Raw genomic sequence first — 19189 nt, forward strand, 5'->3', positions numbered from 1 at the left:
TGGCACTAGTAGCAGGGAAAAGGCCGGGCATGACAAGGGTGGCAAATCTCCCGCAGCTAACCCCCCCAGCTCTCAAGAAGCATTAGGATTGCCCGACCAAAGCAGTGCAGATGAAATTCGGCGCTTGAGAGAGCTCTTAAGAGCTAAAGAAAAAAAATAAAAGAGCTTGAAAGGCTGAACAAGGAGCTGCAAGAGGTCATGATCGCCAAAATAAGTGAACTTGGTAAGAATATTATTTCGCATTCAGCACCTGTTAATTTATGTATACTGCCATCTATGACTGACATTTTTATGCTGGGCGCAAACGCTCAAAATTCCAGACAAAGTTCAAGGCACCATACTACTGCCATACCTGAATGAAAAGATTGGCGCACTCATTGAAAATCAGGCAAATGGGAAGATCATGCCGTACAAAGAACTGAAGGAGGCAGTCCTCGAGTGATCCAAATGACCTCGAACGAATATTGTAGAATGTTCTCAGCAGTCACCAGAGGGGAGGGCAAGTCATGGGGCCAGGTGGCCACAAAACTTGAAACTATGTTTTTGTGCTACCTGCCAGGAATGTCGAGACCTTTGAGCGGCTTGAGAAACTTCAAGTTGCCAATTGGCTAAAGCAGCTAATGCCAGAGAATGTCAGGTCTTACGTCACCTAAAACGAACTTAAGGGATGGCTGCTGGCAGAAGAAATGGCCGAGCTCACAACAAACTTTGAAGAGAGTGTGACGTATTAAGCGCAGGTAGTAATACCACCGGTCTGCAGGGGACAGCAACTGAATGGAAACCGAGACAAGTCTCCAAGCAGGCCAGGCAGCCGAAGGACCCCCCAAAGATTTGCCAGTGCCAGTTGAAGGTGGAGGAGGTGGACCTCCTGAGGACTTGTCGGTGTAGAACAAGGGGGGCCCTGTACCGAAGAGAGTGCGGCATAGCAGGTCGCAGCTTGGTCCCCTCTTGGAGACGCTCCAAAAGATGGGGGAGGCCAAAGCGAAGCAAGAGGAGGCCAGGGAAAAGGCCTTCAAAGCCCGCCAGCAGTGGGAGGAGGCGAAGGCAAAGCGCCACGAGGAGCGAATGCAGAGATTCGACCGTCTGATAGATCTGCTTGCGACAAAGGACAAGTAAAACGAATAAAGACGGCGTGTCAGGACTGCACACTTTTTAATTTCATGCAAATGTTTCTTGCAGCACTGCCAACTCTGTTTTCACTGCCAACTCTGTTTTCATGCAAATGTTCTTTATGTACATGGTTTGCCTTTTGTTATATATGTATCATCACTAGCGCCCTCTCGGTGCCGGTTCTTTTGTCAATAAAGACAGGCCTAGCGTCGGCAGAGACACACACGATGGCGGCCTGTTAAAACCCAACTTTTGAGCTGTCCGGTGTCCCTCATTCAATCAGCAACCATCAGTATATAACATGGTGTCAGAAGTTAAAATTTCGCAACGCAGCAACTCTACAAAGCAACTACAGTAGAGCAACAAGGAGAGCACTACTACTACACGTTATCAGCCCCGCTGCATGGAAAATCGTCGACACCTTCAGCTTTACAGCCCCAGCAAGCGGTGAGCCAATTACCGACACCGTCGCTGCCATTTTTGCGAAGTTTGATGAAAAGTACCTGCCGTACAAAAACGTTACGCAGGCGGCAGCTGTTTGAACTGCATGTACCAAAAGTAAAATCATCCAGTTGACGACTTCATAGCTGAGCTGCAGTGCCAGTCGAGAAAGTGCGATTTTGGCGACCAGCACGACCACCTTCTAGGCGACAGGATTATCATCGGAATCCGCGACGCAGCTCTGCGAGAACGCCTGTTTCGGGAGAGGGACTTGACTCTAGAAAAGATCATCACGACATGCAGAGCGGCTGAGATCTCGAAACAACACGTGTCTTCCCTGGCGACGACTCTTGACAAACAAGAAGTGGTGGTCGACAACCTGAACTGCGGAAGGCAGCCACATCGACAGCAAAACAGGCAACAGCCGAAAAGACAGCCCCGGTTTCAACAAAGAAGCAACCAGCCTCAACATTCAGAAGCCAACCATCAGTATATAACACCTTTCACAGTGGATGCAGTTCAACAACATAGCAGTTTCCGTGATGTCGGATATTTCAACACAACAACACAATTCAATCAAATCAACACAAGGCACTTTCATGTCAACTTTGCATTGGCAGGGCAGGGCTGTCCACAATTAGCACTGCTCTTTAGCGATGAAGTCTCTCAAAGCCTGGGCGTAGCCTGGTTGGTTGCAGTCGAAGTCCCCTTCGGAGGCGTTGTTGCCCACATCATCGTCACGGCGCAATGACGTCAGCACCTGCAGGAAGTCCCTCTCGTCGTTGCAGAAGTTGTGCAGAACGCACGCAGCATCACAATGTAGCAGGACTGCTCAACAGTTCTGGCGTCTACAAAGTAGAGCCTTCTAAAACGCTGTTTCAGGAGGCCAAAGGCATTCTCAATGGCCACTCTCTGCTGGCTATGTCGCCTATTAAAGTTGCTTTTCCACGTGGGAAATGTGCACTCATTGTCCCTGAATGGGGTCATGAGCCACGGCATCAAGGGGTACGCGCTGTCCCCAAGAATGTAGCTTTCCCCGCATTCGACGGCTGCGCGTTCACAGAAGGGGCTCTCTCTCAGGACGCAGGCGTCGTGCGCCGAGCCCGGGAACCCGATGAAAACGTTGCGGAACTTGTTCCTATCGTCGCAGATGCCTTGCAAGATGATAGACGGCCACTTCTTCAATTGAAGTACGACTGGGCCGATTCACTTGGCGTCGGTATTTCGATATGCGACCCGTCGATGCAGCCAATGGCATTCCGAGGTCCCTTTCCACCGCTCCTGGCGAGAAACCCGGCCTTGATGCGTGTCACTTCCTCCACGCTACTTGGCCAGCTGATGACTTCAGCGTTAATTGTGTGGAGGAAGTGAATGACCCTAGTGACGCAGGCATGCACCGACGACTCCGTCACGTTGAACTTGTCTGCGATCGCATACGTCGACACTTGCGAGCCGAGGCACACAAGCGCAATGAGGCACGTCTTCTGAGCTGAGATTTGTTTCCGGCCTTGCACTGCGCTCGGATAGTAGGCCGAAGCGCTGAACCTGGAGCTCAGGCAACCAAACGTCTCCCTCGACAGCCTGAACAGCCTTTTGAATTCTTGTTCGTTGTACCTACTGACAACGTGCTCGTAGCCAGGCACACGACTGGCGTCTTCGCGTACCAACGCGCACGCCACGGAAATGCACACGGTGTCGAACTCGTCGTCAGAGTCACTCCACGGATCACTGTCACTGCACTCCATGTCGTCGCTGTCGGAGTCGAGCAGCTGCGCGGCAGCTTCGTAAAGTGCCCTGTGTGACAGCCGATCCATGCTCGCGATCATGGAGGTGCAAGTTCACGTGTCCCGGATGCTGCAGGCCTACACTTGTGTCCTCGTTTTGGTTGTATCCGGTGCGCGCTAGTGTCGCGGCTGCACCTGCACTTCCTGAACCGGCGCTGCCCGCGCGCGACGCTGGTCGGCACCGCTGTGGCACTTTTCGGAACTAGTGCAGCCAGTGCAAGCCAAATCGAAGAGACCTTGGGTCTCCAATTCCACCAAACGGCAACGGAGAGCGGTTTCCGGAACGTTTACTGGCGCCGAAAACCGGCTGGAAAGACAGACATGTATCTGGCCCTTTATTCATGATTCCGGCGCACGCGTTTGGCTGCGCACGGCGCTACTATTGTAGTCTCCTTCAAAAGCTCAGCTCTTCATCCTTCCATTTCCATCTCTATCTTTCAGTCATTCGGGAGAGTGAGATGACAAAAAAAAAAAAAAAAAGAAGTCCCGTTACACGTGGCGGCGACAGCTCCCGGTGGCGTGGTGTTTGATTGGTTGCCACGACGTCCTGCACTCCTGCGCACGGGGGAGTCTGCACACTTGCGCCTTCTCTTGCAAACTCTGCACTTATCTCAGACGTTTCATGCTAGCGAAACTTCTGTCATAAGTGGTAATACTACCAGAAGAAAGTATCGGTCTGAATTCATGTGTGGTAAAAGAAAGCGCAAGCCCGTTCAACTGGCCAAGCGGCACCGACTCTCTGCGCCTCGCGTCCACCAGTCACGTGACACTTCTCCTGCGGAGCAACAAGCGGCCATCAGCCCCCGTGACCTTCCTCGAACTGTGCAAGCAAGCGATGATGAACGAGCAAACCTCACGCAGTCAACACAGCATGGCACAGCAGTTGACTTTAAATGTGATTCAGCGGTGAAAGAACTCACCTCGCCAGAGGCCACCGTAAATCAGTGGAGTCCCGAACGTTCACCTTGACGATATCGAAGGCGACAAGGCACGCATTCACCTCACCGACATCGATGAGAATAAGATTCGCGATCGCAAAAATCGGCAGAGGCGCGATTTCCTGAAACCCAATGCAGTGCTCCGCTACATAACAGCGACCTAAGCGACTCCGAGGTGCGTGATGCCGTACTGAGTCATGGCCGGACTGGAGTACGCGCGCTCTCCCTTTACGGCCTGAGCAGGCGCCGCGAGGGCTATGCATTTTTTTCCGAGCTGCCGAGGTGCCGATCTCCGAGAGATGGCGCCGCGAGCTCACCCTTGAACATCACCCTTGAAATTGAACACCAGAAAGGAGAATTTCTACAATAATTCCCAGGGCACTGCTTTGCTTTTTGAGGCTAGAGCAGGTTGCTTGCGAACCAAGAGCTTTGTAGGGAAGTGTTCACAAAATGATGGCGTATGCGTGGTCTGCACAAAAGAAACAGAAACTATGAAGCACATAGTGTTAGAATGTGAGGGTATCTATCCAAATCTACATGAGGGAAATATTGGGCTTCCAGAAGCCCTAGGATCTAAGGGTAGCACAGAGGAAGTTAACTTCAAGGCTGTAGAGGGGACGAAAGGAAGATTATAATGCTGGTGGACGAAAAGCAGAGAGGGGAATATTGCCTAGGACAGTTACCACCTGTAACATTTGTGCCTAATAAGCTTTTTGTGCCTGCCCTAATCAGTACTAGTATTAAACCAAGAGTATAAAACAGGTGTATTAGTCCTTTTTGGTAAGATGACATGTCATCACCCCGCTACAAAGGAGAAACCAATAGCAATCATCATCATCACCATGCCCCGGCCGGACTGGAGAACGCGCACTCTCTGCTGCGGCTTGGAACGGGGAGTCAGTGTGCACGCGAACACATGTTTACACGTGCTGGCTTAATCATGCTGTTTAAATGTGTGAACGAAAGCTTCGTCGCGTGAAGTCACCTGCCGCACACTTCGCGCGCCTTGTACAATGCCCTGCTTTTCAGCACAAGGTCCGCAGTGGAGGCAGCCCAATTTCTGCTGAGGAGTGGCTTCAATTGTGTTTAAATGTCTGAAATATCTCGTTGTAATCCCTCCCCTATGTAATGCCTGCAAGGGCCTTTAGGGTATCTGAATAAAAAAAAAACTACGTTCTGACCAGGAAATTCAACAGCGATCCCACCAAGGCACTGTTCGGAAAACTGAGGTTTATGTGAGGAGGGAACGACGCGCTGGACGCAAGAGCCGTTATAATGGCTTTGGATCACATTGTAAAAGAAAAGGCGCTGCCGTCGAAAGAAACAAATGAGCAAGGCGAAGACGCCGAAGAAGCGGTCGCACAAAAACTGGAAGTTCTGCAAGAACATTCCCCAACCCGACCAGGCTCTGTTGCTTATTCGGACTTGGTGTACGTAGGTGGCTATATTGCCAAGCTTATCATCGATGACCTCGGGTGCGACGCTTGCGTCATGCTTGTGACGATGAACAAGACAAGCAGTCCTCTGTAAAACCTTCTGCATACACAAGAGAGAGGTGAGCTTCACTATCCAAAGCCGGAGCTTCTAGCGCTGCTGGAAACGATTGTGACGTTTTTTGGAAAGGCAGTCAAACATCTCCCACGAAAAAAATCCTCGAAGCTTTGCAGCTAATCGTCGAGCCACATCTTGAAGATTCGCCTCTCCTAGACTGCCCGGAGGGTGTTCACAAGAGTCACGCCAAGAGGTCGGCACGTGTGATATCTGAAAAGTTTCTCCAAATTCTTCTCGTCAAATATACAAGAAAATTAACAGACCAAAATGACAAGCCATCTGGTTTCATCCACAAGCCAACGCAGAAGCATTTCAGGCTGTAAACGACACTCCTTGGAACTGAGTCTCACAACAGTTTTTTAGAGTTTACTGTAGTGCGCCTGTTATGGCTTCAGTTCTTTTGAGTATGTGCGATGTTATCAGAGTTCTAAAATGCTAAGCTTTTGTCTAGTATAGTGTGGTTCACGCAATGAGAACAGATTGAATGGATGCATTTAAATGTTTTCCAGTGTCAGATGCTGTCAATGTCGCAAAAAGAAAAGTGCAATTTTTTTACATTTTCAAGTACCCAACAGAATTTTCTCATCTATAGGATGAAAATAAATGTTTCCTAAACCTCGTTTCCCACTGAAATGTCCCGTTGTCTTGTTTCATTTTTCGCACCCGTCAGTAACAAATGATACACCCGTGCACAGCTAATAGTACACGTCATCACTTCTGCGCGCTAAATGCACGGGTTTAAGTTTTACATACTGGTTCCCGGAAGTGAGAGAAAACGGTAAGATTAATCGCTTTGTGTGCTTACAGCGGTCACTGCAAAAATCACGGTTGTTAAATTCTTGTAGTAGCCATTCAGCAACATGCGCCAGGTGTACAAACAAGCGTGCTAAGGCTCTCTCGAGCGAACGGCTCAGTGGCTCCCCGTGAGCGGAACGGCAGGCTCGCAGCGCCCCCGGAGAGTTGCGGCGGCAGGCAGCAACAGCCATCCATGCACAGGCTGTAAGCAGAGCGCGCGCCGACGAGCTCCGGCATTACGGCTCCGCTCCGATCTCGATATCCAGTAGGCGAGTTTTCAACGCCTAGCACATCACGGACTATTCAGGCGCACATTGAAACGAAATATGTATCCGCAGAAGCGCAAGCGTCGAGCGTTGGTGCGACTGAGCGTGTCTGCGACTGAGCAAAAGCTTGCTCCCACAAAAAGCCAGGAAGAACTTCCAGAAAGCAGTGATGATCATTTCTTGCTAGTTCAGGCTTCGGCACTCAACTCCATGGTTGAATGCCCTGTCTGCTTGGAGAGAGGCTTATTTGTGCAACATGGAGCCGAGTTTGCACTAGCAACGAAAATGGAACTTTCATGCCGTTAACCAAACTGCACTCACAGTGGTCTTCTACAAGAATAGAAGCAGCGAAAACTTTGGACTTTTGAGGTGAACGTAAGGTCCATGCAGGCAATGAAGGGGATCAGCAAAGGGGCTGCTGCCCTGAACGATTTCTGGTCGACCATGAACGTTTCAAAACGTGGCCTGCACCACAAAACGTACCAAGAACACCTCAAGAACATCTTCAAGCCAGCAGTGGAAGCGCTGCACGTAGTATTTTTGACTGCAGCTGTTGAGGCGTTAAAAAAAGTGTACGCTGAGATGGAAGCAGAGTGTGCAAGGTCCTTGAAAACCCTTAAAAACCCTTGAAATTGAAAAGTACGTTTTCGAGGCCCTTGAAAGTCCTGGAATTTTTTAGTCCCCTTGAAAAACCTCGAATTTCTTGAGCTGTACAAGAGAGGATTCATAGCGATGCATTTCCTATGGTGGTTCAGCTTGTATCTGGCAGACACACCTCTTCGCTGAAACGATGGTATAAAAATTTGAAGCCGGCGTGAGTGCACGCGCTTTCCGTGATGAATGACCACGCCAGACTTCGAGCGAGAGCTGCCTATTCCAGCGTTGCCCGCTCGCTGGTTCCCCTCCCGCGTTATGCGCTTCTTTCTTCTTCGACTCGAGTGAAAGCGCCCGTCAGGTGCGACATTCCGAGAAGGCGTTTCACTTTCCCGGGCCCGCGACTCCGCAGTTGCATTCTCCCCCTTCCTATCCCGGCCAGTGCCGGCTCTGCGTGCGAACTTTACTCGGCGTACACCTGCACCTGTTTCTAATATTTTTCTCTCTCGCTTGCTCTCTCTTCCCTTTTCGGTATCTTGGACCAGGGATCAGCCACACTACCAGTGACGCATAAAAGGTTAAGTTTTGCCATAAGCGAGTGGCGAGGGGAGTGAACTCTGCTCCCTGACGTCTCGAAAGCAAACAATATTGACCTTTAGAGTTAAAAAAAATTGTACCGCCAACACGTTGCTTTTCACTCTATTGTGGCATTTTGTATTCATTTATGCAACTTTTTTGTGCCGGAAAATGATCTGGTAGTGAAAAAACAGCAGATATCCGCTGAGCTGCTGGCCACATTGGCACGAGTACAATCCGTATTCTCTGCCGAAAAACCCATGTCGTTTTGTTGGCGTAGTTGCCCAGTGCACGCATGTTCGGCACGCGTGACCAAAGAGTGCTTGCTTAACGTTGAACGTTTACCACTTTTGAAATCGGCATGGTCTCAAAAACGCTGAAATAATGCCTGGCCATCTTTAGCCATTCAACGGCCAGCGCCCAGCGGTTCATGGTGGAGCACGAAAACTGGGAACATGCTGTGCTGACAACAGCTTGGTTTATCGACCAGGCCAACCATTGGTTTGACCTCATGTGCACCCGGAGCCCTGCAACAGCACTGAGCCTCTTTGACCAGGAAAAGTACCGGTCAGCCATACATTTCCTTTGGAAGTTTTCAAAGAGTTCTTAGCTTAGTAACGATAGCTACAAAGACTGGGTTGCAGTGGATTCCACGAACCCCCACCGAGCCAAATGCAAGCCCTGCGGAAAGTCGTTCGACGTTACAGCCATGGGCGAGTGCGCTCTCAAGACTGACATGAAAAGTGTGAAGCACTGCACCATGTTGAAGCAAGTGGTAGCCAGCGCGGTACTACACTACCTTGCCCCAAGGACAAGCGAACTAGGCACCGGCTCCAGCGGAGAGTCCGCAGGCACGGTTTTGTCGCAGACGGCAGATTTGGACCGTGCTTGTAAAGCGCATGAGCTGGAGACTGACGCTGAAATCTTTCGGACGCTGAAATTAGTCACCTGCCATAATTCGTACAGATCATCATCACAAGCGGGCGAACTCTTCAAACGCACGTTTCCGGATAGTGAGGTGGTGAAATCTTTCTCATGCAGAGAAAAGAAGAGTCCTTACATCACGTGCTAGACTTCGACCATTTTTTCAGTCATCCTTGCAGCGACAGATTGAAAACTCTGACTACTACGTAGTGCTTTTGATGAATCCATGAACGAGTTTCTGCAACAGAAACAAATGGATGTACATGTAAAGTGCTGGAATTCCTGTCACAAGGTCGAAACAAAGTACCTTACATCTATGTTCATGGGGCATGCGACTGTCGAAAACATAGAGGAAAAGTTGCTGAAGGCTCTGGAGCCTTTACCGCTTCAGAAAATTGTTCACGTTTCCATGAATGGGCCTAATGTAACCCTGAAGTTATTTAGGTCCCTGCAAGCAGACTTGCTGGGAAACCACCAAGTCCAGTGTGTCAATCTTGGCACGTGTGGTCTCCACAGAGTGCACAATGCCTATAAGGCAGGTGCTGTTGCCAGCAAGTGGGGTCTGGATGTCCTCCTCTCAAGTGTGTGCACACCCCACTTCTTTGGAGTGACTTTAAGAAGTACGTAAAGTCGGCAAAAAACAAAGACATCACTCTGCCAAGGTGCGTATCCTTTGAGAACTTGTGCAGATTTTTCCCCAACCCTTCGGTGGTTGCAAAGTTGAACTTTGCCCTTGCTGTTGCCATAGCCCTGCGACCATTCTTGACCGAATACCAAACGGACAAGCCTATGATTTTTTTTTTCTTTTTGGCGAAGTACTTGGAGATGCTAGTCAGAAAGCTGTTGGCAAAGTTCGTGAAGTGCTCTATTTTGGCTACAACAGGGATAAACAGCCTCCTGAGGCTCAACAAGGAAGATGTGAACAAGCACTTTCCACTCGAAAAGGTAGACGTAGGCCATGCATGTGAGCAGATCATCAGACAGCTAAGCTAGCCCAAAGGATGTTTTCCAGTTCAAAATGGAGTGAAAGCAGTTTTTGGTAGTGCTAGCGAAAAAGGTACTCGAGAAGAGCCCCTTCAAGCTGTTGCTTGTCCGAAGCCTGTCCTGCCTGGATCCATGGCTGATGTGCAGAAAACCAGATGAGTGTCTTGCAGGTCTCAGGAAAGTGGTAGATGCCCTCCTCACAGCGGGCAGAATTAATAACTACCAAAGAGACTGTGCTTTGGCAGAGTACACTCAACTATTGCAAGAGCAAGGACATCAGCTTCGACTCTTCGAGAAGGGCTTGAACCGGCTGGATGAATTTTTTTACGAGCTTATAGGCACGAACCCTTCGTACCGTCATCTTTGGCATGTGGTGAAGCTGCTGCTTGTCCTCAGCCACAGACAGGCCACTGTGGAGCGGGGGTTTAGCGTAAACCGCCAGGTTGCAGTTCAAAACCTCCAGGAGCTGTCCAACATCTCACAACGCATTGTATGCGATGCAGTGGGAAAAGTTGGGGGAATACAAGAGAAGACCCAGCTGCTGCCTTAATGTTTTAAACTTTTCTACAAGTTGAAATTATTAAGGCTGAACTTTTTGCAACAGTTTCGCATTTTTAGTGCAATAAAACAATATCTGCGCCATTTTGGAAATGCTGTTACAAAAAAAAAATCCTTTGGCTCACACGTGGCTCACACGACAAAAAACGTGGCTCACACGCACAAAAAAATCACATGGCTCACACGAGGCCATGCCTCTCACATTGGTGGGGGTGCGTGATTGAATTCTACATCGGACTTGTTCTTGACTGTGTAGTGCTCTCCAACTTTTGTATCGGGTGTAGCCTCAGGCCAAAAGAGAGCAACCGAAAGTACGAGTGGGAACGGATGCATCAGTGCCAAAAAAACACAGATATTGCCGCTGGGTGCATGGAGGTTGAGGCAGTGCTTCTGCTCTTTGGCCGCTCGCTGGCAAAAAATGGCCTCCAGTACACCACCATCGTTTGTGATGCCGACAGTCGCACGTACCCAGTGCTGTGCAATGAAGGAGCTTATGGTTTCATTCCACTCACAAAGGAAGACTGTATCAACCATGTCAAGAAGCGAATGGGGACCCAACTTACTGCTGTCATTAAGGAACTGAAGGGAGTGTCACTGGGCGCAAGAGGAGGCCTCATGCAACACCTGATCAAAAAGCTAACGACATACTATGGTCTGGCCTTGCGCAACCACAGTGAGGTAGCAGACATGCAGAGGGCAGTGACGTCCACTGATGAGGAGCCGCACCATGAGCTGTGTCCCCCTGGCTTCCTGAGATGGTGCAGGCACCGATCAGCCGAAGCTGAAGGGGAGCCCCAGCCAGCCCACAAGTACAGGCTCTCACGGCATGTTGCAGAAGCCCTGCTGCCAGTATATCAGCATCTGTCAGACCCCCAGCTGCTCGCCAGGTGCCAGGGGGGCAAAAACACAGAACTCCGCGGAAACCCTGCACTCGGTTATATGGTCGCTGCTCTCGAAGGATGAGCACGCCTCGTTGTTCACTGTAGAGACAGCAGTACACGAGGCAGTGTGCAGGCAAATTGCGTGTGTATGCAGAAATGTGCGCAACCTTGGTACTCAAACCTGGTGCGAAAGCCCTCCAAAGGGCAGCTGAAAAGAATTTTCTACGAACATGAAATGCGTACAAAGTGCACGAAATGAAGGGCAAACGACCAAAGAAGCCACCTGCTAACAAGGCAGCCAAAAGCATTTTAGGTCACATGGAGAGTTCACGAGACTTCGCAGTTGATTTTCTTCAGAGTGCAATTTTGGCTCACAAGCACACAATACATGAACCTATTTTTGTTCCGTTGGCTCCACTGGATTCCTACCAGCACATTTTGTGTCATGATAGTGTTACACTTTGTACATAATGCTTTATTTTTTGTTTGAGCAAGAAGTAAAAAAAAACTAGGTTTTTGTAGATCGTAGTAGATCGCAGTGTCCTGGTCTGCAGCGGAGGAGGCATGCTGAAGTTCAACGCCAAGGCACTCGTAGAGTTAGTGAGGCCGCACCGATTCTTGTATGACAACTGGCAACCGGACTTCAAAGACACACAATGACGGACAACAGGTGGAATTTGATCGGCGCAGAATAGGGAATATCAGGGGGAGCAATATGCACATTGTTGTGTTGGATCATGTATTACAACAAATATTGTTTCCAAGGAAGGATGCAGCAAGGAAGTTCAACAACATGAAGGACAGGTGGCGGCGGCTAAAAAGACGCAGGAAGCTGCACAAACACCTGGCAAGGTAAGAGGACGTGCCCAAAACTACCTGGCGGTACTTCAAAATTATGGATAGCCTGATGGCCAAGGAATGCACGTAGGCGTAAGTGAATGGTGCATGTTATCAAAGCATTTCAGACAGTGCAGTTCGTTGAACTATTCCGTGGCTACCATCTTGCGCTTAATGATAAGCAGTATAATGGAATTTTTAACTTCAGGTGTTTTTGAGATAATAGCTTGTTTTGTTGTGATGCCTTTTTTTCAGCGAGATATGTCTTGGCTCAAAATCGTACGACGGTTCCCAATGCGTGAAAATGTGAATACTAACGCAAAGTAACTTTTTTGTTCCCTACAGCGTTGCTACCAATTTGGTTGTGGAATGCGTGCAACCTGCTCACACGTAAGTGATCTACGTTCATTGATACAGGAAGATTCATTTGCCTGCTAAAATCAAGTAAAGTTACAACACTTGTAGGTCTGAGCCTCTGAGCATCTCCATCTCCAACATCTCCAACTATTTTAGTCAAAGCAGCAAGAGATAAGCACAACTATCTGCACTACGGGAGTTCCTCCAGACTGAAAAAATGAAGATTCTGCGGCCATGCGAGACCCGATGGCTCGTGCTTTATGCGTGTGTTGAGCATGTACAGTACTAGAAGAATGGGAAACCCTGCGACACCTTTCTTGCACGCCTCCATGGAAGACCGAACAGTGGCCACAGAATCTATTCTAAGCCACATGAACTGTGTCACAGAGGCTTATTTCAGGTTCATGAAATTCGTGCTCAATTTTTTTAAGCAACGGAAACCTCATCGGAGAACTCCAAGCAGAGAGAGTCAACGCCTCCTCCGATGTATGCTGCGAAATTTTGTCCAGTCGTCTGCTCCGGAGAGGGATGACATAAATCCCATGGACCCAAGAGGTCTGCTGCCCCTTGAAGAGGTATACCTGGGCGAAGGGAGCAATTCTGCACTGAAGAAGTGTGCCGAAGCTGGAATGGACGCTGAGGTACGCGACCTTCGTATTCGCTGTCTGTCTTTTTATCAGACAGCCGCCGTTGAGGTCAAACAGAGCCTCCCAGTTTCCCGGCCTTTTTTTCATGAAGTGCAGTTTGTGATCCTGAAGACAGCCCTCAGCGCAGAAGCTGGAGGGAAGCTACCTGCGTTGCAGACGCTACAGAACTGCTACGCACACCTACTGCCAGATGCGAGCAGAGTCGAGGAGGAATGGAGAATGCTGCCTTCCTACTTCAGCAAAGATAAGAAGTTGTCATTGGAAGTCAAACCAGCTGCTTTGTTCTGGGATGATCTCCACCAAATGAGACAAGCAGGAGTTTCTCAACATCCCAACCTTGGCTCAGCTGATACTATCTTTGCCCCACTCCAATGCCGCTACTGAGAAGTTCGCTTCATGCTGAAATGCAGTACAGTTTATAGCGTTGTAAAAATGTGCAGTGCCTTCACGAATATTTTCTTGGTTCCCAGTGGGGAATGAAACGCCGACTCTTTTCGAGCATCGACCCACGTCGGATACTCACGCTGGCTTTGCGCAGCTTCCCAATGCCCCCTGTTTTCCGGTCAACCAAGGAGATGCCCAAGGTCAGTTTGATTTCCCGAATTGCTGACTAAAACTGCAATGCTTTTCTGTTCCCCCTGTACACAAGCTCAAACACTGCGAAGTGGTGCTTGATCGCTTAGCTTTACCACCTGAGCTGTGTACTCGGCTGAACCACTATAGCACACGCGTCCGCTAAGGAATACGTGCTTCTGTAATGTTTAGAATCAGAATAGTGAGACCCCATTACAGTCCCTTCATCGAATCTCACTACAAACTTCCAACGTGCCTAAAGCAAGATCCCCGTCGAACGCCGCAGTATTCGCGTTATTATTTTTGTGCTACATTTGTATTTCAATACTGCATACAATATTTAACTTTGGGATGACTTCCTATACCTTATGCAGGAACGCGACCAAGACTAGAAGGGGATGGCTGCCCTGCGCAGGATGGTACACGCATTCATGTAGATCAAGGTAAGTTTTATTACTGGGAACCCAGCAATAGAAAGGTGTCAAGTTAATTAACTATTTCAGAAACCCAAGGGAGAACTGAGTACAGCAGGCTCGACATTGGGCTCTGCCAAAGTGGCACCCACATTGACGACGTCACAAGGCACCAGCTGCTCAAATCCCCATGGCGTCCTGGTAGAAACTACGGTTTCAACAGCGTCTGCGACTCTAAACAAAAGCGGAAATTTCAACTGACGTGGCTTGAAAAGTACCCATGGCTGAGTTATTTCGCTGTGTGTGAGGGCGCGTTTTGCCGTGTTTGTGCAATCTTCTCTCACCCCGAAGTTGGCAAAGGGAAGCACGCGCCCGCTGGCGCGCTCGTGTCCAGACCTTGCACGGACTGGAAACATGCACTCGAAATATTCGATTCCCACCAGAAGACGGGGTACCATCGAGAAAGCCAATCGGCAGCCGATGACTTCGTAAAAGCATTCTCTAGTAGTGCGCCTACTGTTGCTGACCAGCTCGATAGCGCCAGGAAGTTTCAGGTCAAGGAAAACTGGAAGCAACTGGCACCTATCATCGACACAATATTTTTTTGTGGAAGGCAAGGCCTGTCTCTTCGTGGCCACAATGACAGCGGGCCACTAGGTCTAAGCACTGTACCATCAGAGAACGAGGGTAACTTTACAGCCCTGCTGCGCATGCGGAGTAGTTCCGGCGACAGCTGCCTTAAAGAGCATATCGAGAGCTGCTCCGGCAATGCCTCCTACTTAAGCCCAGCAGTTCAGAATGAGGTCGTTGGGATCTGCGGCACCCTCATCAGAGACAAAATTGTCTCAAAAATTAACAATGCTGGTTGCTTCTCCGTACTCGCAGATGATACGACCGATGTTGCAGGGATTAAACAACTTACAATATGTGCCCGCTACCTGGACAAACAAAGCAACCAGGTCAAGGAAGCCTTTTTGGGCTTTGTTCCCATACATGACCAAAGCAGCCGGAACCTCGCAGAAGAAATTGTAAAATTTTTGGTGAGCATCGGTATTGACATGAACAACCTTCGCGGGCAGGGGTACGATGGCGCCAGTTCGATGGCCGGGAAAGCAAACGGGGTGCAGGCCGCCGTTCGTGAGAAGTATCCGACTGCGCTGTACACGCACTGTGCAAGCCACTGTTTAAACCTCGTGCTTTGCACTGCTTGCTCTGTTGCAGATATTAGGAATTGCTTCGGAACAGTTAAGGAAACTGCGAAATTCTTTAGAAAGTCCCCAAGCCGAACAAGCGTGCTAAGCAAACAGATTGTCCAGATGCATTCTGGGTGTAGGCGAACACGGCTTCTTGGCTTGTGTGAGACCTGTTGGGTAGAGAAACACGATGCACTTCTGTCTTTCGTTAGTCTGTTTGACTCGGTCATTGCGGCGCTAGCAGAAATTAAGTCAACAGGAAGCCCTGAGAACGCAGCCCAGGCGAACAACCTGATCACTGCTTTCGCCGTCATTCATTGTGAGCCTCCATGTCGCAGAGCAAGTGTCTGCAGTGACTCTGCCATTATCGAGGAGGCTCCAAGCAAAAAACGCGGACATGTGCATGGCGATTGGACACATAGATGTGTACGCGGCGCTTCCGCTGGGTGACGCCACCGAGCCAACCGAGCAGGCGAGCGGAAGCCGCGCCCGTGCACCGCCGCCACAGAGAGCAAGAAGAGCGCTCCCCGTTGGGCCGCGCGAGCCACCGTTGAAAAGAGAAGCAGTTAAATAAAAACGAGTTGTTTCAGTTCAACCTCGGCTTTCAATATTAGATAACAGATGTTGTGCAGCGCAGTATTGAGGGTTATCGAGCAAATGCCGAGGCTTGCTTTGGGGAGGTATTCGCCAAGGCTGGAGAATGTGGCGAACAACACAATGTGGAGATAGTAAAGCCAAGGCTTAGCAGCCACCAACGACATCGTGGAAATGCTCCCGCGGAAAGCGCATAGGACTACTTCTGCAAGTCTCTCTACCTACCCTTCATTGATTTCATACTGCCTCAACTAAACCAGCGATTTGAGACGCACAGGCAGTTAATAGAGAGCTTTAGTGTGCTGATCCCCGCAGCAGTTCCTTCAGCGCTTGATGTCCGCCTCAAGCAAGCAAAGGAAGCAAGGAAGCAAGGCAAAGATGTAGATGAGAGGGCGTGTTTGGGTGAATTTAGGCTCTGGTGGACAAAGTGGGAGGCAACAGAGTCGAGCTTACGCCTAAACTCTGCTCTTGGTGCTCTTCCTCTCTGCGACAGCACTTTTCACCCGAACATGCTGCAAATATTGGTAACAACTGCCACAGCAGAAAGGTCCTTCTCCAGTTTGAGAAGGCTCAAAACCTACCTGCACTCGACAATGTCCGAGGACAGGCTGGTTGGCCTGGCTCTTCTCTACTCTCACAGGGATGTAAACATCAGCCATTCTGATGTCATCGATCACTTCGCGAGGGTTCCCCGCCGGTTAGGCTTTGTCCTCTAGCTTCCCGCTCTGTGTATGCCACGATGGCTTTTTATATACGTTAAATAGCACAAGGGACCTGTATATACTTTAAAACTAACTGTCGCAGTTCTTCCCATTCCCCAAAGCAGAAAATCCTTTAGGCCTTGTGATCTTTTTTATTTTCGATTGCGTGTTTTCGATACTTGCTTCATTTATTGTGCCTCATTTTACTTGTTTCTACTGCACCACTTCCACATTCTTTTGTATAAATGTTGTCATTTTCTCTACAGAGAGACATCGCCTTTCCTAACAAACTATTTCAATGACTTTGTTTGCGCTTTCTTTTTCGTACATGCATTTTGTATTTTTCCGTGACACAGCGCCCTGTATACATTCTTTCACAAACTGTTTTACGATGCGAGAGGTTTTTTCTCACACTTGTTTGTGTTGATGGACATGCCTCGCCCTCAATTTTTAACTTGAATGTCGTATCTTTTTGGTACACAACTCATAGCATTGTATTTATTCTTTTATTTATCTTTTAAAAACTGCATTATTTTTGCCGTTGCCCCGCCACCTTCCCCTAGTGGCTTTTCCACACAAGCGGTGCCATGAATGTTTGAAAAATGCTGGGACAGCTGTGCTAAAATCCTGTACAAAATCTTCTAGCTGTCTTGCAACCTGGATCTTGGGGAACCGTGCGAACTAACAGGGACACAATAAGAAAGAAGTGGACAGGACTAGCGCTGACCTGTTCGCGCTGTTCCCCAAGATGCAAGTACACCAACTCGCCACCCTGTTGCAACCTGGTGCTGGTAGTGGTGTTGTGCGGGTTTAGGGCTGCTATTTGGCCGCGTTTCAGGATGAAATTTGCGTGAAATTATTGTTGGTACAACAAACCTTCTTGTGCGTATTATTGTTAGCTCCCACATGTAGGGAGGCACCTGCGCTCGGTATCAATGCACAATTTGCTGTATTAGCGTTGCAGTGGATGCTGATGTACGGACATAAAAGGCGTGTACGCACGAAATATTTGCTATTTCGCTTCACTCGTTTCCACAAAAACAACGAAATAAACATGTATGTTTTGGATGGCATTCTTTCCTCAAAGTACAACAGTATACACAAAGTACACACGGACGAGGTGCCTGTGCATGCATTGCGAGATTTCAACTTAAAATTTGCGCTTACAACTGCGCACGGCAAAATAAAACCACAATAATCAACGTGACTAGCATAAGAGACCTGAAACGCGCTTTGTAAACCCCCGAGCGGGTGGTTCAACCTTAGCACCCTCCCCCGCCCCCCCGGAAAAAAAAACCTGGCTACGCACCTGTACCACTGCTGCACAATTAAAGCAATTTTGGGGATAGGAAATTTTCAAGGAGAAATAAGAAAACTTGATTTCAGGGTTTGGATCAAATATAGGGACATTTGATGTTTTACACGAAAATGAGGGACTGTAATTCATAATAGTGTGCTGCATAACCAACAATTTGTGCGTCGACTTTTATTCTTACCTTTATTTTGCTATTCTGGTTCAGGTATCAACTAGCTACACAAAAAATATAGGATGACCTGATGCAGATTCATTTGAGGTGCATAAGAATGTCTCACTTGGTTCGTTTGCATCATGAAGCGGATCCAAATGGACCTTGCTTGTTCCCTTTAAAGGGACACTGAAGTGATATGTAAACATTGCGGGATTACTAGCGCAAATTGTAGTCCGGAGTCCCCAGGCCATGTTTCGACCACTCTAGGCGCGTTTACGCGATTTTATTTAGTAGAAAAACTAATTCGAAAATGCTGTCCTCCTCTCTTTACGCTCGCCCATTTTCTGTGGCGTTTTCGTGTGACGTCAGGAGGGGATGAGGTGGCAATTGGCTGGCTGCGCTACTGCACGGCTCCCCGGCCTTCAGACAGAGTCAGTCGGCCCAGCGTTTCGTCCGCCGGCCGCCGGCGGGTCGTCGCAATCAAGGAGGTTAAAAAAAATTGCTTGGTCGCAATTCGTTCGCTTAGTTGAAACGAAGCCAGGACACGTTTGTGAATGGAAGAATGTGCCTTTCTTTACTTGGTTTGTTTGTACACTGTATCTAGCTCCAAGTCAAGGTCGCTTCACACAGGCGCTGCACAAGCGCACATGCGACGCTTCGCTGACTGGTACGCCAGTAGGAAAATATAAGGCCTCTTGAAGGCGGGAGAAGAGTCAGCGAAGTTAATATAGGTACTAAATAAATAAAATCAACTGATATTTTTACCGTACAGCGTAAAACTAGGGCGCGGGAAGCACTTTTTTGCGCTGGGCGAACAAGAACAGCGGTCAGCAGCACGACTACGCATCTGCGAACGCTTTTCCGTCTACGAAATGCAATTGCTAGACGTGAGCTACTGTGGAAACTCGGGCGACGCTTACTGCACGAGCGCAGTACAACAAATAGTCACCTAAGCTGCTTGAAATGCAAAACTAAATGAAAGTGTAAACCGGTTGTGCAATAT

General features: G+C 48.9%; 1 protein-coding gene across 1 annotated transcript; it reads right to left on the bottom strand.

The window, feature by feature from the left end:
• Positions 1 to 817: 817 nt before the first annotated feature.
• On the bottom strand, positions 818 to 4284 carry LOC144146829 (uncharacterized). The gene is made up of 2 exons (XM_077678757.1): positions 2052 to 4284; positions 818 to 1246 (listed from the first exon to the last, which is right to left on the bottom strand). The coding sequence occupies exon 1, from the start codon at positions 3375 to 3377 to the stop codon at positions 2733 to 2735; it is 645 nt and encodes a 214-aa protein (XP_077534883.1). The 5' UTR covers positions 3378 to 4284; the 3' UTR covers positions 818 to 1246; positions 2052 to 2732.
• Positions 4285 to 19189: the final 14905 nt, after the last annotated feature.

This window comes from Haemaphysalis longicornis, unplaced genomic scaffold (assembly GCF_048455015.1).
Source record: "Haemaphysalis longicornis isolate Haplotype H1 unplaced genomic scaffold, Haemaphysalis longicornis Haplotype H1 scaffold_7, whole genome shotgun sequence".
Lineage (NCBI taxonomy): Eukaryota > Metazoa > Arthropoda > Arachnida > Ixodida > Ixodidae > Haemaphysalis > Haemaphysalis longicornis.